Source organism: Apodemus sylvaticus, chromosome 7 (genome assembly GCF_947179515.1).
Source record: "Apodemus sylvaticus chromosome 7, mApoSyl1.1, whole genome shotgun sequence".
Taxonomy (NCBI): domain Eukaryota; kingdom Metazoa; phylum Chordata; class Mammalia; order Rodentia; family Muridae; genus Apodemus; species Apodemus sylvaticus.
The window spans coordinates 89,872,956-89,888,481 of NC_067478.1; the positions used below are offsets into that span (position 1 = coordinate 89,872,956).

Consider the following 15,526-nt stretch of genomic DNA (forward strand, 5'->3'; position numbering starts at 1 on the left):
CAGCAGATGCTGGGGAGGAACATTCCTCCACTGCTGGTGTGAGTACAGCTGGTACAACCACTCTGGAAATTGATTTGGCGGCTCCTCAGAAAACTGTACAATGCTACTGGAGAACCCTGTTATATCACTTCTAGGTATACATGCAGAGTATTCCCCAGCATGTAATAAGGACACATGCTCCACTATGTTTATAGCAGTCCTATTAATAAAAGGCAGAAGCTGGAAAGAATCCAGATGTCCCTCAGTGGAGGAATGGATCCAGAAAATGTTGTATATTTACACTATGGAATACTACTCAGCTATTAAAAACAATAAATTCATGAAATTGTTAGGCAAATGGGTAGAACTGAAAAATATCATCCTTAGTGAGGTAACCCAATCACAAAAGAACACACATAGTATACACTCACTGATAAGTGAATATTATCCAGAAGTTTGGAATACCCAAGACACATTTCACAGATCAAATGACGCTCAAGAAGGAAGAAGAACAAAGTATGGATACTCCGGTCCTTCTTTTTTTTTTTTTTTCCCACCCACCCCTTCCCACTTCCCCATTCTGGTTTTGCCGAATACTGCTTCACTGAGTCTTGCCAGAACCAGGGGCCACTCCTCGTTTCTTCTTGTACCTCATTTGATGTGTGGATTATGTTTTGGGTATTCCAGTTTTCTAGGTTAATATCCACTTATTAGTGAGTGCATACCATGATTCACCTTTTGAGTCTGGGTTACCTCACTTAGTATGATGTTCTCTAGCTCCATCCATTTGCCTAAGAATTTCATGAATTCATTGTTTCTAATGGCCGAATAGTACTCCATTGTGTAGATATACCACATTTTTTGCATCCACTCTTCTGTTGAGGGATACCTGGGTTCTTTCCAGCATCTGGCAATTATAAATAGGGCTGCTATGAACATAGTAGAGCATGTATCCTTATTACATGGTGGGGAATCCTCTGGGTATATTCCCAGGAGTGGTATAGCAGGATCTTCTGGAAGTGAGGTGCCCAGTTTTCGGAGGAACTGCCAGACTGATTTCCAGAGTGGTTGTACCAATTTGCAACCCCACCAGCAGTGGAAGAGTGTTCCTCTTTCTCCACACCCTCTCCAACACCTGCTGTCTCCTGAATTTTTAATCTTAGCCATTCTGACTGGTGTAAGATGAAATCTCAGGGTTGTTTTGATTTGCATTTCCCTAATGACTAATGAAGTTGAGCATTTTTTAAGATGCTTCTCCACCATCCGAAGTTCTTCAGGTGAGAATTCTTTGTTTAACTCTGTACCCCATTTTTTAATAGGGTTGTTCGGTTTTCTGGAGTCTAACTTCTTGAGTTCTTTATATATATTGGATATTAGCCCTCTATCTGATGTAGGATTGGTGAAGATCTTTTCCCAATTTGTTGGTTGCCGATTTGTCTTCTTGATGGTGTCCTTTGCCTGACAGAAACTTTGTAATTTTATGAGGTCCCATTTGTTAATTCTTGATCTTAGAGCATATGCTTTTGGTGTTCTGTTCATAAACTTTCTCCCTGTACTGATGTCCTCAAGGGTCTTCCCCAGTTTCTTTTCTATTAGCTTCAGAGTGTCTGGCTTTATGTGGAGGTCCTTGATCCATTTGGATTTGAGCTTAGTACAATGAGGCAAGGATGGATCAATTCGCATTCTTCTGCATGCTGACCTCCAGTTGAACCAGCACCATTTGTTGAAAAGGCTACCTTTTTCCATTGGATGTTTTCAGCCTCTTTGTCAAGGATCAAGTGGCCATAGGTCTGTGGGTTCATTTCTGGATCTTCAGTCCTGTTCCATTGATCCTCCTGCCTGTCACTGTACCAATACCATGCAGTTTTTAACACTATTGCTCTGTAGTATTGCTTGAGGTCAGGGATACTGATTCCCCCAGACTTTCTTTTGTTGCTGAGAATAGTTTTAGCTATTCTGGGTTTTTGTTGTTCCAGATGAATTTGATAATTGCTCTTTCTAACTCTGTGAAGAATTGAGTTGGGATTTTGATGGGTATTGCATTGAATCTGTATATTGTTTTTGGCAAAATGGCCATTTTAACTATATTGATTCTACCGATCCATGAGCATGGGAGGTTTTCCCATTTTTTGAGGTCTTCTTCCATTTCCTTCTTCAGAGTCTTGAAGTTCTTGTCATACAGATCTTTCACATGTTTGGTAAGAGTCACCCCAAGATACTTTATACTGTTTGTGGCTATTGTGAAGGAGGTCATTTCCCTAATTTCTTTCTCAGCCTGCTTTTCTTTTGAGTATAGGAAGGCCACTGATTTGCTTGAGTTGATTTTATAACCTGCCACTTTGCTGAAGTTGTTTATCAGTTGTAGGAGCTCTCTAGTGGAGTTTTTTGGGTCACTTAGGTAGACTATCATGTCGTCTGCAAATAATGATAGTTTGACTTCTTTCTTTCCGATTTGTATCCCTTTGACCTCCTTATGTTGTCGAATTGCCTGTGCTAGTACCTCAAGTACAATATTGAAAAGATAAGGAGAAAGGGGGCAGCCTTGTCTGGTCCCTGATTTCAATGGGAGTGCTTCAAGTTTCTCTCCATTTAGTTTGATGCTGGCTACCGGTTTGCTGTATATTGCTTTTACTATGTTTAGGTATGGGCCTTGAATTCCTGTTCTCTCCAAGACTTTAAGCATGAAAGGATGCTGAATTTTGTCAAATGCTTTTTCAGCATCCAATGAAATGACCATGTGGTTTTTTTTCTTTGAGTTTGTTTATGTAGTGGATTGCATTGATGGATTTCGGTACATTGAACCAACCCTGCATTCCCGGGATAAAGCCTACTTAAAAGGGGAAACAAAATAGTCACAGGAGGAGATACAAAGTATAGAGCCAAGTGTGAGGGAAAGACCATTTAGAGACTGCCCCACCTAGGGATCCATCCCATATACAGTTCCAAAACCCAGACCCTATTATCGATGCTCACAAGTACTTGCTGATTGGAGTCAGATATATCTGTCACTTGGGAGGTTTTGCCATAGCCTGACAAATACCCAGGGAGACACTCTCAGTCAGCCATTGAATTGAGAACAGGGTCCCCAATGGAGGAGCTAGAGAAAGAAAGCAAGGAGCTGAAGGGTTTTGCAGTGTCATAAGAGGAACAAAAATATGAGCCACCTAGTAATCCCAGAGCTGTCAGGGACAAAACCATCAACCAAAGAGTACATATGGAGTTACTCATGGCTCCAGACACATAGGCAGCTGAGAATGGCCTTGTTGGACATGGGGAGGACGGGCCTTTGATCCTGGAAAGGCAAGATGAGGCAGTGTAGAAAAATACCAGGTTAGGGAACCTGGAGAGTGTTGATTGGGGAACATGGAGAGGGGAGATGCTTTATGGGATTTTCAGGGGGAGAGGGACCAGGAAATGGAACAAGATTTGAAATGTAAATAAAGAATATATCTTATAAAAAGAATTAAAGCAAAAGGAAATTAAGAAGGAGTGAGGACATCTTATTGCATTTGGGATAGAACCAGTTTCTTTGGTTGGACTCAGTAGCTCTTGACGTCATCTGTGTTGACTGGTGTTCCATTCTCTACCTCTCCACCTATCTTTTTCTTATTAATCGTACTTGCCACTTTTTCTGCATTTTAAAAATATCTGAGTTATTATAAGCTCATAATGGAGAAAGCTGCTTTTTTTTCCAATCCTTGAATAAAATTTACCTAGTAAAATGATTTTGCACATTCTCACACTATCTAAGCTCATTTGGCACATGTCAATGGCAGCTACAAAATTCAAACCTTTTCGGTGTTTACACTGATTTTTAAATTTTTAAGAAAATATTTTTAGAAAATCCCTTTAGTGAATATCTTTACAGTTTCATGAATATTGTAGTGTTTCAAACATATATTTATGATATCCATAGTTTAAAAAGAAATAGGAATCTTATGACCAGGCTACCTTACACACTTGGGAACCACTGGAGAATACATATTAATTTTAATTATTGATTTCTCCGGAGATGAATTCTTGAGGGACAAGATTATATAGGGTAATAACTCCCACCTTCCTTTTTATAAGCAATCTCCTGTATCTGTGGCCAGCATATAAAATGTTTATATTAACCAATTTTATAGAATAACAAATTATCTTAAGAACCAACTTTAAGGAATAGTGGCTAAACAGATAATTCAGTGTAATCTGCCCTTTACTTGTTCAAGATAATTTTCTCTTCTAGGGTAAAGGAGAAGATAAGCAACCTATACTGAGCTGTCTGTGAAGGAGAGGTATGTTCAGATACAAGTCCTTACCTCTTAAAATCTTAGTCTCTCCTACTCCTTTCTGTATTCCCTTCTTAATTGGCATGTGTGACAGTTTTTTATCTCTCAAAAGCCATTTTTCATTCCAAGATCTTCAAGTCTTTTTTAAAATAACATTAATAATACATTTAATATGTTTTTCAATTAAAAATTGCTTTGGAGCCTGGCGATGGTGGCGCACCCCTTTAATCCCAGCACTTGGGAGACAGAGGCAGGTGGATTTCTGAGTTCAAGGCAAGCCTGGTCTACAGAGTGAGTTCCAGTACAGCCAGGGCTACACAGAGAAACCCTGTCTTGCAAAAAACAAAATGAAAAATTGCTTTGGGGGATTTCATACATAAATACTCTATATTTACACCATTTCAAGCATTCCATCTTTCCTTCTCCTCTACAACTTCTCTAAATCTCTCTCCCAAATGTCTCTAAATCTCTCTCAAAATGTTGACTTCTTTAATTATTGTTACATATACATAATGTGTAATATATATCACACACATATACAATATAGTATAGTATAGTATAATATAATATATGTAGGTATGGATGTAAGTATGTATGTATGTATGTTTGTATACCCACAACATCATGTGTCCAATCAGTGCTGCTCATATATATATATTTGTTAAGGACTAATCAGTTGGGATAGGATAGCTGTCATTATTTGAATGAGAATGGCTTTCATAGACTCATATATTAGAATATTTGGATACCAACAGACAGACTATTTGGTAAGGATTAGAAGTGACCTTTGTTGGAAAATGTGTAGCTTTGTTGGTTGGAGTATGTCATTTGAGGCTTCTAAAGCTCACGCCAGCCATAGTCTCACTACTTTTTATCCTACTGCAGATCAGGTTGTAGGTCTCAGCTCCTGCTCCATGAACACAGTAGCCTGGTTGCCTGTCTGCCTGTATGCTGCCACATTCCCCATCACAATGAGCATGGCCTAAGCCTCTGTAACTCTACTCAAGCCCCAGACTAAATGCTTGCTTTCTTATCTTGATTTGGCCAGATGTTTCTTCACAGCAAAATACCAGAAAAGTTCCTGTAGCTCTACTTCCATGGGTGTAGTCTTGTCATTCTTCCCATTACATTGTTGCCATGTCATTAAATTCAGCTAAGAACTAGACTACTTGATTTCCACAGTCCCCCTAAGAATTCTCCAAGTCATTGCTACATAAAATCACAACACTTTTTTGAATACTAATTTAATTCACTCACTATGAAGGTTTTACAGTCATTTTTTGTTAAGTTAGGTCGTTGAAAAATTTCTAATTCATAAATTTAAGGTGTTAATTACTACAAATGAAACTTATATGGAACAAATAATAACTATATAGTTAAGTAACTGTTGACTCTAAACATAGGAAGCATAAAATGAACATAAGATATACCAGCTCCTTTGTGTATGTATTATGTCTTTTAGTTTCGTATTTTTATAGGATTCCTGAGTGTGGTTCTCTGAATCTTGTTTCTTCTCTTTGAAATTTTTTCTCTGTTGTCTTGTGGGGTCCAACATCAATGTTGTAGTTTTTGTTTCATCTTCTCTGTTTTATTTTGTTGTATTTCAAAAAATGAAAGAATTCTAGTCAGTTTATCTGAACTCTTACTTTTTCTTGCTGGGAAAGGGAAAATCAGTTTTCTCCATTAGAGTGACACTGGGTATATAAACTACTCCAGGACAGGCCTCATGATCAGCAGTAATTGACTAACATATATGAACTTCATCATTTTTCATATATATATATATATATATATATATATATATATATATATATATATATAATTTTGTGGTTTTGCTTTTATTTTGTTACAGTTTGTTAGTTTTATTGTGGGGGTGTGCTTTACTTTTCTTCATTTTGGGAGACTTTTTTGTTGTATATTATGCTTTTTTTGTTTTATTCTGAAAATACTTAAGTTGTACAGGTAAGGAGGGGGAGAGGATTTCAAAAAATGTGGGGGAGGAGAGGAATATACTTAAATACTTTTAAACTTAAAAATTGTTTTAAATAATAAAAATACTTTAATTTTTGCTTGAGTTTTGTAAATGGTATTTATTTGCTAGACTAATACTTATTTATTGGATTGCCTTTTAATTTATGAAAATTATAATTTATTTTAAAAATTATTGAATAAAACACAAATATTTTAAGAACAACAATTTTTTTTAATAAGATAAGGAGACAAGAATAAACCTTAAATAAAATTACAACTTATAACTATGACATACTTAATGTACTTTCCTAGAATATTCATATCATGTGATACTTGAGCCAAAAAAGAAAAGAAGTTTTATTTCCTGTGATCCTCTAAAATACCTTTGCTGATACCATCCCCTCAGTCAGGAAGAGCATCATATTGGCTGTGCTCTTCAGGATATTATAAATACTTAAATTGAAGGCCTAACTATGCTCTTCTAGACAGTAAAATTCTGAAAAGCAGATTGTATGTATTTCTTATTTTTCTATCCTATATGCTTAACACTTTATATTCATTTTAATATTGGTTCATTTTAATATTGGTTCATTTTAACAGTCTAACAATATTATTATGTATCATAATCAGAGCATAAAAATACTATTTCTATTAAAAGTCATAGCAATTTCTTATTTTGTATTATCTAAATTATTGCTATAATGCTATTCTGAAGACAAAATTATGCATACAGAATTAAAAAATAATACATTAATAAATTATACATGAAAATTAGATAATATTTGAATTCATATAACTATGGATTCCTTTTCTCTAGTTTGACATATAATTTGTGATTATATAATGTAAGAAATTATCTATTAAAAGTCAATAACTTTAGCTGTCTTATTCATATTTTATATTAGTTAATAGTAAGCAGTACATGATACAAAAATTATGAATGTATATTAGATTGTTCTGAATCTTCATTGATTTTTTCCTTATAAGTGAAATTGCACTGATTGAAAAAATTTTGACTAAACTGAGGGGATACTGTTGTGATAAATAAGCCAGTCGTCAAAGGAAAAAGACTGCACAGATCCACTAATATGAATTATTAGTGGAATTTTACTGCTGAAGTAAAAACTTAATGAGCTGGAGAATACAATAACGATTGTGAGACATCAGAAGAATATTCATAATACAGATGTTCAATGAATTAATAGTCTCCAGTATTTTTAGTGAATCAGTCTTCATCTTCATATCTTCATGAATATATCCCATGTAGTATCATGCTGAAAGTTTAATTATGGGATTATGTAACTCAAACTATTTGGTGGTATATTTTATATCAAATATTTATTCCAAAAATTCAGATAAGCAAGAGACACAAATTCCTACCAGCAAACTTTGGGAGGTGATACATATTTTGATTTTATTGCTAGTACTACTGAAAAGAGAAACATTTTCACAGTCTAAACAATTGAGATCATATATGTTAAATATATGTGGATTTTTTTCAATCTGAATTTATTGCTAAAAAAAGAAAAAATGATAGACATTAAATGTTTTTTGTTATTTTGCTTATGATTCACTTGCTAAGGACTAGACTTGACTCAGAAGGGTTCTGAGGAAGCAGTGTCCTGGAGTAGCAAAACAAATGACTAGAAAACAAACCTGATGTTTACAAGCTGATGACCTATGTTCCACTTGAGACAGCTCTCTAGATGGCTTTCTATCTGTTCTGATTTTTCTGGAGCTCTCCAGACAGTGCTCTCTTTCTCTGTCTCTGACTCTGTCTCTATCTCTCTATGTCTGTTTCTCTCTGTCTCTCTCTCCCTATCTCTGTTCTCAATGCAGTTCTCCCTTGCTACCTTGCTATTTTACAAAACCTTTCTGGATAGCTCACCCCTTGGAAATGAAAAGCCCATTTTTTATTTACATATTTATACAGTCATTTATTTCAGGTTCCATTTGGATCTTCACATAAATTACTATCCCATGACCCCAACCTCCTAATTCTATGCAGACAGAAAGCATACACATTTTTTTTTTATTTATACATTGCAAAGAACTCACAGATCTGTCTGCCTTTGTTAAGTACAGTCTATAAAATAACTGGGTGGGACCCTAACCTGAAACTACCACTTCTATAATGCCTGGGCTTGGATCTAAGTTCCCTTTGTCCCAGGCTCATTTTGAACTCAGGGAATCTATCTGCTTCTGTAAGTATAAACAAAAATCTTAGCTGGGTGGGCTCTCCTTTGATCGCCACTTCCTAAATCTCTATCTCTTTCCTTAGTATCCTTCTGACAAGTTGGATTACAGTGCAGCTGCTTTTGTTCTTTTACTTTCATAAAGCCCTTCATATAATTCATATTGTATTCTTACATTTTACATAGTTGAGAATTTATATATTTTTGAACTCATGTTTTTAGTGTTACTTTACACATCTTTAAGGGCTGTTCTGAAGAAAACTTACATTTTGCTAAGATATTCACCACAACTTCAGCTCTCAGACTTGTGCTGTCTCTAATCATTTTAAATTAATCAGAATGACATATTTTTAAGGAGGAATGTAAAAATATGTACATTATTATACAAACAAGCTTAATGCCCACAGCAACCATTGACACTCAAGGAGGTTGATGCCTTGTTGGCCCTGTCCCAGGGGCAGGAACCATGTCATTCTGACCTTACCAAGGCCATGCTTGACTCTGCATTCATTAATATAAGAAGCAACTGACAAAGGGAACCTAAGAGAAATAATGCAAAGCAAGTTTTGAGGAATGCTCCATCAAGAACCGAGGCACAGAGTTATTTAGGTGATACAATAAGATCAGAACAGAATTAGGAGTTCTAGAACTGGGCTGCAGAGAAAGTTAATGACATGACATTTGTCAAAGCCCACAAGCATCAGTATATCATAATTGGGAAACTAATAATACAGCTTCTGTGATGGAAACTAATTTTTCCAGGCTTTGTGAAGGACAAGCAACATAGTTAAAACAGCTCATAAGCAGACTCAGAGAAATGTATCATGGTCTACTCTTTTTGATGTGACATAATAGCACAGGGAGGTAATATAGAGTGATCAAAACTATATTTAACGTCTCATAATTTTCTGAAGATTGAGAAGGTTAATGTCAAAAGCCCATACCAAATGAAGTCTCACTTTCTACATGCTGATATGGCAGAAGGCTGAAGGGCAAATGGCATTCAAAAGAAATCTATAAATAAAGAACCAAAGTAAGCCCTGTGTTAGGATACCATACCTGTGGTAACTAAATCATTCTCACAGCAGTGTTAATGAAACTGTCATATAACCTTCTTCAATATGTTGTATTAGGAGCTAAGTTTCCCAAACTTCCATTTTGCAAAGCACATTCTATCATAATACATGGCTCTCACCTGTTATAGAAGAGATGTATTTAAGAGAAGCATTAAAATCAAAATGAGATCTCCTTTAAATACACCTAGTTAGAAAAACAAGAAGTCTGGTATTACCATATAAGGGACTGCTTTACATGAATATGAATTAACAGTATCTACGTATAGTCTTTATGAAACTTTTCACTATGGATTAGAACAATTGGTGCAGAATTGTTACAGCTACGCTTTGTTGGGGACAGGAAAACCCAGCTGCTGAATCAAATTAAAACAAGGTTCAAAGAAGAACTCCACAATATCTCTTAGGAATGATGATTTCTTAATCTTCAACATCTTTAACATTTATGCTGTGATTTTTATCTTCTAACATTACCTAGATATGCTGCTAATTATACTTAATTATTCTCTTTTTTATTTCCTATATCATCAATGTACTAGTAGATGTTTTAGTTTCTTGATTTCTAATCTATTGCCTTTCAATCATTTTTTTGTGTGTGTCTAATTTTCAAACACAATATTTAGAATTAAAGACAAGAGGTAGACAACTCTCCTGTTCATTATTTTAGTAAAAAATTTTCAGTTGTTTGGTATCAACTGTAATTTTGGCAATGAATTGCTTGTGGTGTTTTTACTTTACTAATTGCAAAAAAATATTTAAAGAGACATGCTATAAATAAGTGATGAGAAATTATTGAACCACTCAATTAAAAGTATTAAAATGGTTAGAAATGAACTGAATCAGGATAGAAAATTTGTACAAATAAAACAATTCTTACACTAAGGTCACAAATGTGTAACATGTATCAATATATTTTCATGTCTCCTTTTTCTAGGACTGTAAAATCTGTGACTTCTCGAATGAAAAAGAGGATGCCTTATGATTGCAGATATCTGAAAATATTTTAATTATGTTTCAAAATTCATAGAGTGGTAGAAAAATAGATACTCAATTTTTCTTCTGTCTAATTTTTTACATATGCTTTCCAATAGACTATGGAAGAATCAAATGATACCTCAGTGGCAGAGTTCATTCTTGCTGGTTTAGCAGAGAATTCAAAGCTCCAGTTGCCCCTGTTTCTCACATTCCTAGCAGTATATTTGGTTACAGTTGTTGGAAACCTTGGCATGATTGTCTTGATTCTGTTTAGTTCTCAGCTACATACACCTATGTATTATTTACTCAGCAGCCTATCCTTTATTGACTGCTGTCAGTCTACTGTCATTGTTCCCAAAATGCTGTTGAACTTTGTGACAGAGAAGAATGTCATCCCGTACCCAGAATGCATAACTCAGTTCTACTTCTTTTGTACTTTTGTTGTTGCAGAAAGTCACATGTTGGCTGCAATGGCATATGACCGCTATGTGGCTATATCTAACCCTTTGCTTTACAATGTAACTATGTCCTATCAAGTCTGCTTACTGATGGTAGCCATGGTGTATGGTGTTGGTTTACTCAGTTCTACAGTTCATACTGTCTTCCTTCTAAGAGTGCTTTTCTGTAAGACTGATAAAATAAACCACTACTTCTGTGATCTTTTCCCACTACTAGAGCTCTCTTGCTCTAGTACTTTTATCAATGAAGTACTAGCACTGTCCTTAAGTGCATTTAATATTATTGTACCAGCTATGACCATCCTTAGCTCTTACATCTTCATCATTGTCAGCATTCTTCACATTAAATCCTCTGGGGGCAGAGCCAAGGCCTTTAGCACCTGCAGTTCCCACATCTTGGCTGTTGCTATTTTCTATGGTTCTACAGTATTCATGTATCTCCAACCACCTTCAGTCAGCAACATGGACCAAGGGAAAGTATCATCTGTACTTTATACCATTGTTGTACCTATGTTGAATCCCATGATCTATAGCCTGAGAAATAAAGATGTCAAAGTTGCCCTAAAAAAGTTACTACAAAAGCTGTTTTCTCAAAACAAAGAATAGTTTTTCTTGGCAATTACTGCAGTGTAAGGAAGGATATAGTCTATAAGAAGCATTTGATGGCATTAAATATGAGATTATTTGTCATATGTTTTTATTTGGTAAAAATGTACCATAATAGAAGAGGATTCTAAGATTCATATCCATGGAGAAATGTTATTTTCTGGTAAAACCTGAGTTTATTCACAGATAGTAAACTATTCCCACACCCCCAAAGATACTTCAAATTCCTTTTTCTGTTTGGTTATACTTACATGTATGAATACTGCTCTGTTATGGAAGCCTTACAATATTAAGTTTGGAATAAAATTTCTTCTCTACCCCTTGGTTGTCTCAGTGATTGTACATGCCTTTTTGATTAATTTGCAAATTATTTGAAAATATTTTTTCATGTATAAGTTAAATGATTGAAATAAACAATGCATAACTCTGATTTTTCTTACTGTATCTAGAACTACAGATAGTATCAATGGAAGCAAAAGAGAGATTTTGATGCAGGCCTACACACTAACTTAATATACAATGACACTGATATGAAGAATGGATGTACTTTGTACCACTATCGCTATCTGGTCCACATTCTTATCGCTGCTGTTTGACTCCTCCTCACTGCCCTACAATCCTTATACATATTTCCTTCTTATGTAGATTTACACTACTTTTCTTTCATACCTTTAGAAGCTTCAGACTCAAAAGTTTACTCTTTAACTGTAATGTTTATTTGTATCATCTATTCATATGAAAAAAGAGGTTAAATTATAAAAATGTTTTCTGAATAGTGATAAGTACTATTCCGAACATAAAGATCAATTCTGAAGGAGAAGGGTCAGAAAAAGAGAGCTCTAAATAATGCCTACTTTTGATCTCCTTTGCTAACTAACCTCTTGTATTATTTAAATTGAGAAGATCAAATTTTGCTAATATTTTATGCAATTAGATATTAACTTCACAACATCCAAGGACAGATACCTGATAAATAAAAAGTTTTAGCAGGAAATGACAGAAAACAATTTAAAAAAACAATTCAATTTTTAAGATTAATATTATAAGGAAGCTGTCACTTTGGAGGCTTTGCCAGAGCTGACAAATAGGCGGGGGACACTCTCAGCAAGCCATTGAATTGAGAAAAGGATCCACAATGGAGGATCTAGAGAAAGAATCCAAGGAGCTGAAGAGGTTTGCAGTGCCATAGGAGAAACAACAATATGAGCCACCTAGTACTCCCAGAGCTCTCAGGGACAAAACCATCAACCAAAGAGTAGACATGGAGTTACCATGTCTACTACATGGCTCCAGACACATAGGTAGCAGAGGATGACCTTTTTGGACATTGGAAGGAGAGGCCCTTGATCCTGGAAAGGCAAGTTGCTGCAATGTAGAGGAATACCAGGACAGGGAAGCTGGAGAGGGTTGATTGGGGAACAGGGAGAGGGGAGATAGGTTATGGGATTTTCAGGGGGGGGGGCCAGGAAATGGGACAAGATTTGAAATGTAAATAAGGACTATATCTAATAAAAAAGATTTAAAACAAAAGGAAATCAAGAAGGAGTAAACACATCTTATTCCCATTGGTATAGAATCAGCTTCCCTAGTTGGACTCAGTAGCTCTTGACATCATCTGCGTTTACTGGCACCCCATTCGCTACCTCTCCACCTATTTTTTCTTATTAGTCTTACTTGCCACTTTTTCTGTATTTTTTTAAAAACATGTAAGTTATTATATGTTCATAATGGAGAAAGCTGCTTTTTTCCAATCCTTGAATGAAATATACCTAGTAAATTGATTTTGCACATTCTCACACTATCTAGGCTCATTTGGCACATGTCAATGGGAGTTACAAAATTCAAACCTTTTAGGTGTTTGCACAGATTTTTAAATTTTGAAGAGAATAGTTTTAGAAAATCCCTTTAGTGAATATCTTTAAGGTTTCATGAATATTGTACTCCTTCAAACATATTTATGATATCCATAGTTTAAAAAGAAATAGGAATCTTATGACTTGACTACCTTACATACTTGGGAACCACACGGGAATATGTATTAATTTTGATTATTGATTTCTCCAGAGATGAATACTTGAGGGATAAGATTATGTAGGGTAATAACTCCCACTATTTTTTTTATAAGCAATCTCTTGTTTCTGTGGTCAGCATATACAATGTTTATATTAACCAATTGTGTAGAATAACAAATGATCTTGAGAACCAATTTTAAGGAATAGTGGCTCAACAGATAATTCAGTGTAATCTGCCCCTCACATGTTCAAGGTCATTTTCTCTTCTAGGGTAAAGGAGAAGATAAGCAAACAACCTTGAGCTGTCTGTGAAGGAGAGGTATGTTCAGATACAAGTCCTTACCTCATAAAATCTTAGTCTCTCCTACTCCTTTCTATATTCCTTTGTTAATAGACATTTGTGACATCTTATTATTTCTCAAGACCCATACTCATTCCATGGTCTTCATGTCTTTTTTTTTAAATAACATTAATAATACAGTTAATATTCATTTCAACTAAAAATTGCTTTGGGAGATTTCATACATAAATACACTGTATTTATGCATTTCAAGCATTCCATCTCTCCCTCTCCTCTACAGCTTCTCTAAATCTCTCTCTCAGCTTCTCTCAAAATGTTGACTTCTTTAATTATTGATACATACACATATAATGTATGTCACACACATACGTAATATAATGTAATATAATATAGTGTAGTATAGTATAATATAATATATATGTACACACATAGCATCATACATCCAATCAGTGCTGCTCATATATGCATTTGTTTAGAACTACTCAGTTGGGATAAGATAGCTCTCATTATTTGAATGAGAATGGCTCCCATAGACTCATTCGTTAGAATATTTGGATACCAATTGGCAGACTATTTAGTAAGTATTAGAAGTTGTGACCTTTCTTGGAAAAGGTGTGGCTTTGTTGGTGGGAGTATGTCATTTGAGGCATCCAAAGCTTATGCCAGCCATAGTCTAAAAACTTTTTATCCTACTGCAGATCAGGTTGTAGGTCTCAGCTCCATTGACATAATAGCCTGGTTGCCTATCTGCCTGCCTGCTGCCACATTCTTCATCACAATGAGTATGGCCTAAGCCTATGTAACTCTATTCAAGCCCCAGACTAAATGCTTGCTTCTGTAACTTGAATTGTTCAAATGTTTCTTCACAGAAATATACCAGAAAATTGACTGTAATTCTTTTTCTATGGGTGTAGTCTTGTCATTCTACTCATTACATTGTTGTCATGTCATTAAATCCAGTTAAGAACTAGACTACTTGTATTCCACAGCTCCACTAAGCATTCTGCAAGTCCGTACTATGCAATATCACAATAAACACTTCTGTGAATACTAACTTAAATTCACTCACTATGAAGGTTTTATAGTCATTTTTTGTTAACCTAGGTTGTTGACTAATTTTTTATTGTTTATAAATATTTTATAAGGCAAATTTATTTTTCAACTTGTAAAATATACAGAATAACCTTGGTTGCAACACTTAGAGTAAACAGCCTACAATTTAATTATGATGCTGAGCGGGTATGCTCAGAAAGTTACTCATTGAAAGCTTCAACTTCTTGTATATATATTTTCTTTTCTTATTTATTTATTTATTTATTTAATTTTTTTATTTACATTGCAAATGATTTCCCCTTTTCTGGGTCCCCACTTCCCGCAAGTCCCATAAGCCCTCTTCCATCCCCCTATTCTTCCATCCACCCCTTCCCACTTCCCTGTTCTGGAATTCCCCTATACTCTTGCACTGAGTCTTTCCAGAACCAGGGACCACTCCTCCACTCTTTTTGGACATCATTTAATTTGTGGATTATGTCCTGGATATTTTTAATTAATATATTTAAGGCATTGTGCTACAAATGAAACTTAATGTGGAACAAATAATAAAAGTATAGTTAAGTAACTGCTGACTCTAAACATAAGACACATAAATGAACATAAAATATACCAGCTCCTTTGTGTATGTATTA

At 35.1% G+C, this 15,526-nt stretch overlaps 1 protein-coding gene across 1 annotated transcript; it reads left to right on the plus strand.

Moving 5' to 3' along the window:
- Nucleotides 1–10,583: 10,583 nt before the first annotated feature.
- Nucleotides 10,584–11,528, plus strand: LOC127689970 (olfactory receptor 150-like). Its single transcript, XM_052189543.1, has one exon. It carries the CDS (start codon nt 10,584–10,586, stop codon nt 11,526–11,528), a length of 945 nt encoding a protein of 314 aa, XP_052045503.1.
- Nucleotides 11,529–15,526: the final 3,998 nt, after the last annotated feature.

What these genes read in the sequence shown, in the direction of transcription:
- LOC127689970 (XM_052189543.1), top strand. Translation starts at nt 10,584, where the DNA reads ATGGAAGAATCAAATGATACCTCAGTGGCAGAGTTCATTCTTGCTGGT.